At 36.4% G+C, this 3,965-nt stretch overlaps 1 protein-coding gene across 1 annotated transcript; it reads left to right on the forward strand.

The window, feature by feature from the left end:
- Nucleotides 1–1,399: 1,399 nt before the first annotated feature.
- On the forward strand, nt 1,400–2,376 carry LOC107552304 (protein FAM26D-like). Its single transcript, XM_016234162.1, has 2 exons — nt 1,400–1,879; nt 1,992–2,376. The coding sequence occupies exons 1-2, from the start codon at nt 1,427–1,429 to the stop codon at nt 2,193–2,195; spliced, it is 657 nt and encodes a 218-aa protein (XP_016089648.1). The 5' UTR covers nt 1,400–1,426; the 3' UTR covers nt 2,196–2,376.
- Nucleotides 2,377–3,965: the final 1,589 nt, after the last annotated feature.

Here is a 3,965-nt window from a genome sequence, read left to right on the forward strand (position 1 = left end):
CAGAATTCTTGCTGGTTAGTAGGGGATCAAATACTTATTTCACTCACTGAAATGCAAATCAATTTCTAACTTTTATATAATGTGTTTCTTCTGGATTTTTTGGTTGATATTCTGTCTCTATCCGTTAAAATAAACCTACCATAAAAATTACAGACCCTTCATTACTTTACAAGTGGGCAAACTTACAAACTCAGCAGTGGATCAAATACATTTTTTCCCCACTGTACCATATTTGTAACAAGTAGTTGAGTTTGCAGCTTTAGTTAAATTGAGTAGACAAGACTAGATAATGATCTGAGATATCTTCGCTATGCTGCAGAATTCCAATGCAATTAACATTAATTCCATGTGACAGTATTAAATCTAAAGTATGATTACCATAATGAGTTGATCCTGTCATGTGTTGTCTAACTTCAGTAGAGTTTCGAATCCATTATCTACATGGATATTAAAATCACCAACAATTAAGACTTGATCTGCAGCCAGTACTAACTCAGATAGAAAATCATCAAATTCTTTAATAAAGTCTGTGTGGTGCACAGAAAAAGTTACATTAAGCACCATCACTTCAAAAGAACTATACTTGAAACCAGGTAATATACTTATTACCTCAAAGTAATACTGAAAATATTGCTACAAATTGTAGCAACACCACCCTTTTACCTTTTGGACACGGCTCATGTGTTTTCACGTTGCTCTGAAAAGGGCTGAATTAAAAAATAGATGTCGCCTGTGAGGAGTAGCTTAAAACAAAAAGAGAAAATACTGACACAAAAAGCAACCCAGGCTCATTGGAAATACATGCAAGAATATACCTATGCATTCATTTCACTGCAGATTAAATGAATACCTGGAAACCGCAGTAATGCATTGATTATTCATTGAAAATCTGCCCCATAATCATAAGTTGTGTGAATAATAGCTGTTTGCATTTGACTTATTATTTTAGGATAAGTGCAGTGAAATGAGGCAGTAAAACACCAATAACTTTTGTTCACACAAAAAAGTCAAAACTCCCATAAAACCCATAACTGCTTTATGAGATTCCTGAAAATTCACTCCATGACACCAAAGGATCTTGCAGACTAATTAAAAAACTCGGGTCAATCAATAGAAGAAATATTAGATTTATTTTTTAACAGGGCCTTATATGTAACACTTAGCATGTTACAAGTTCTATGACAGAGTCGCTAGTCACTCAAATTGTAGTATTATGCCACTTATTTATATAGTGCCATCAAAGTGACTAGTGCAGAGTCTTTTGAAACTGTTTCAGAAAGTCAAATCTCTCCATCGCAACCACAGAGCTTCTCAGGAAGAGTCTCAGAGACATACGAAGATGTGAAGGTGCATGCTGGCACAAAAGTCTGCCAGCAATCACTTTCAGTTTTAGTCGGTACACCTCTCGACCTTAACAACACAGACAATGAGCAGGGAATGGATAGCATGCTTGAAAAAACAGCTGAAGAAGAGTCCTTTTTATTCAAATGCAATTATTGGCTTTTTAATGGTGGGACTTGAGAAACTCGTGGAGATGGACTTTGCATGTCCTTGTGATCCAAAGATGAACCTGATGTTTTCAGCAGCGTATTTTGTGGTTCCTGCTCTGTTCTCCAGCGCACTCATGTTTTATTTTCAAAGCCCACAGTGCAAAACAAAGTATCTGCTCTCCTCTGTAACCTGCATCATTCCAGCCGCTGTTTGGATCATGCTGCTGCTCTTTGATGGACAGTACTTTGCCTGTGCAAAAACCTCCTGGGAAGGATTGACGGTTCACACAGATATATCTGCTTCAACAACATGGTGTCGGCCTTTCACCAATTCTGACAACATCACGGAAAAGCAAATGGCATTTTTTGGCTTTCGAAATACTTCTCAGGTGAGTGAATCAATAGGATGATTTAATTCTGTTTGATGCGGATAAAGATGAGATTTATCTAATTAAATGTACCAAAGATTTTGTCATGGTATAACACCATTTTTCACTTCAGATAGTGGCGCTGGTCATGCTGGGTCTGAGCTCTCTGCCCCTATTTATAATTGGATGTATGAGGTGTCGCCACCAAGCCTCAGGAACCAAAGAACCTGAAGCTGAACAAGTGGAAATGGAGGATCCAGGTCAAAGTTCATCAACCCCTCGTCAAAGATCTTCATTAATGGAGGATGAATGCAGAGGTGCATCTAAACGGCTGTAAATATAGAAGCTTTAAACAGAAATCTTGCTAAGCACCACTTAAAATTTGCAGACCTCATGTTTAAAATGTTACAAAAAAGGGGGGGAAACAAACAACATATTCTCATCCAGCTGTACCACAAAGTGCTTTTGTTTCTGAGACGTCTTGGCGTCATTGAGAGTAAGAAACCACATCCTGTCATTCAGTGCACTGCGTTAAGTAACATGGTATATGCTCACGTTTGCTGACTGTTTTTTTTTTTTGCACCAAGCATTTGGCTTGGTGTACTTACTTTGAAGTTTGTAGAATAAAAAAATACACTTTGCAACTGCTTATTGTCACGTGTTGCTTTGCTTTAAGGTAAGTGAGAAGGTTACCAGGTGAAAATGAAGCACGTGTACGTTGACCTACTGGTTTTAGCTGCAGTTGGACATTTCCTCCCAGCACCCCCACAATTAGACAAGCAAAGAGTCCGAATTACTCATAGTAGTAGAAACCGTTTGAGAGAAACTCAAAAAGACTGAAACCGAGTACTTTTTTTTTTTTTTTTGGTATGAAATTAAGACTGGGGTTTAAGAGGTTTGACAAACATACTTATTTTCCCAAGTTCTGGTTCTGGCTTGAGGACGATTCTGACAAAACTATATTTTCTGAACTCTTTTTAAAGCTGAATGCATATTTTATTTTTTTTGGTATGAAATTAAGACTGGGGTTTAAGAGGTTTGACAAACATACTTAAAATAAGGAAAATTATTTTCCCAAGTTCTGGTTCTGGCTTGAGGACGATTCTGACAAAACTATATTTTCTGAACTCTTTTTAAAGCTGAATGCATGTGTCTTTTCAAAAAGGACACTTTGGAGACTACAAAAGGACATCTCCAAATAATCCACGCCACTCACATTGCTTAATTTAGAAATGTAAGCGCACTGTGTTCTCGGTCGCCACCTTGCGGCAGACGACAACACGACACACCTACAAAACAACATCATGACAATACTGCACTAATGAACAGAATCACTTATATTTATTTTATGATGCCATGCTCGAGGCATTTGATATGTAGGAACATTTATTTTTTCCAACGGTTATAGTTCATATTTCTTATTCAGTAGTTCAATACTGTCAATTAAAAGTATTTGCATGTAGTACCACAAATAACTGTGATAATATTAACCTATAAACATACTAATAACCAGTGTTGGGGGTAACGCATTACAAGTAACGCGAGTTATGTGATCAGATTACTTTTTTCAAGTAACTAGTAAAGTAATGCATTACTTTTTAATTTACAAGAGAATATCTGAGTTACTTTTTCAAATAAGTTACTTTTTTTTCCAATGTATTGACTGGCAGCTCTCCTGTGCCCATGTTGAGAGAAACCAGATGTTACAGTAGATCTCAAATTAATATAAATATGCATTAATTCATCTCACTCATCACACAGGTTCAGTATTCCTCAAAATGAATAAAAATAATGCAACTCAGAATATGACACAAACCTGCAATAATTAAATGTTAAACAACACAAATATGCTTTATGTATTTAATCCCATTCTATTAACCAGTGTCTTTGCTTCTGACCTTCGATGATCCAGTTCAGCCGTACTAATAAGCACAAATTACTCTAGACAGACATTCGTGTCTTTGTTTATTGCTGAAGTGTGTTGAAATGTCTTCTTCTGCATTCTACTGTACGGATGTAAATGTACGTTCCCTTCAGCCTGAGGCATATTCATTTCACTTCTGGTGTGAAAAGGCTTTTATATTTGCCAAAAATATAACTTTTTTAT

The sequence above is a fragment of the Sinocyclocheilus grahami genome, unplaced genomic scaffold (assembly GCF_001515645.1).
Source record: "Sinocyclocheilus grahami isolate Dianchi unplaced genomic scaffold, SAMN03320097.WGS_v1.1 scaffold446.1, whole genome shotgun sequence".
Classification (NCBI taxonomy): domain Eukaryota; kingdom Metazoa; phylum Chordata; class Actinopteri; order Cypriniformes; family Cyprinidae; genus Sinocyclocheilus; species Sinocyclocheilus grahami.

What these genes read in the sequence shown, in the direction of transcription:
- LOC107552304 (XM_016234162.1), top strand. Translation starts at nt 1,427, where the DNA reads ATGAGCAGGGAATGGATAGCATGCTTGAAAAAACAGCTGAAGAAGAGT. An exon ending in GCTTTCGAAATACTTCTCAG is followed by an intron (nt 1,880 to 1,991) that starts GTGAGTGAATCA and finishes TTTTCACTTCAG; the next exon opens with ATAGTGGCGCTGGTCATGCT.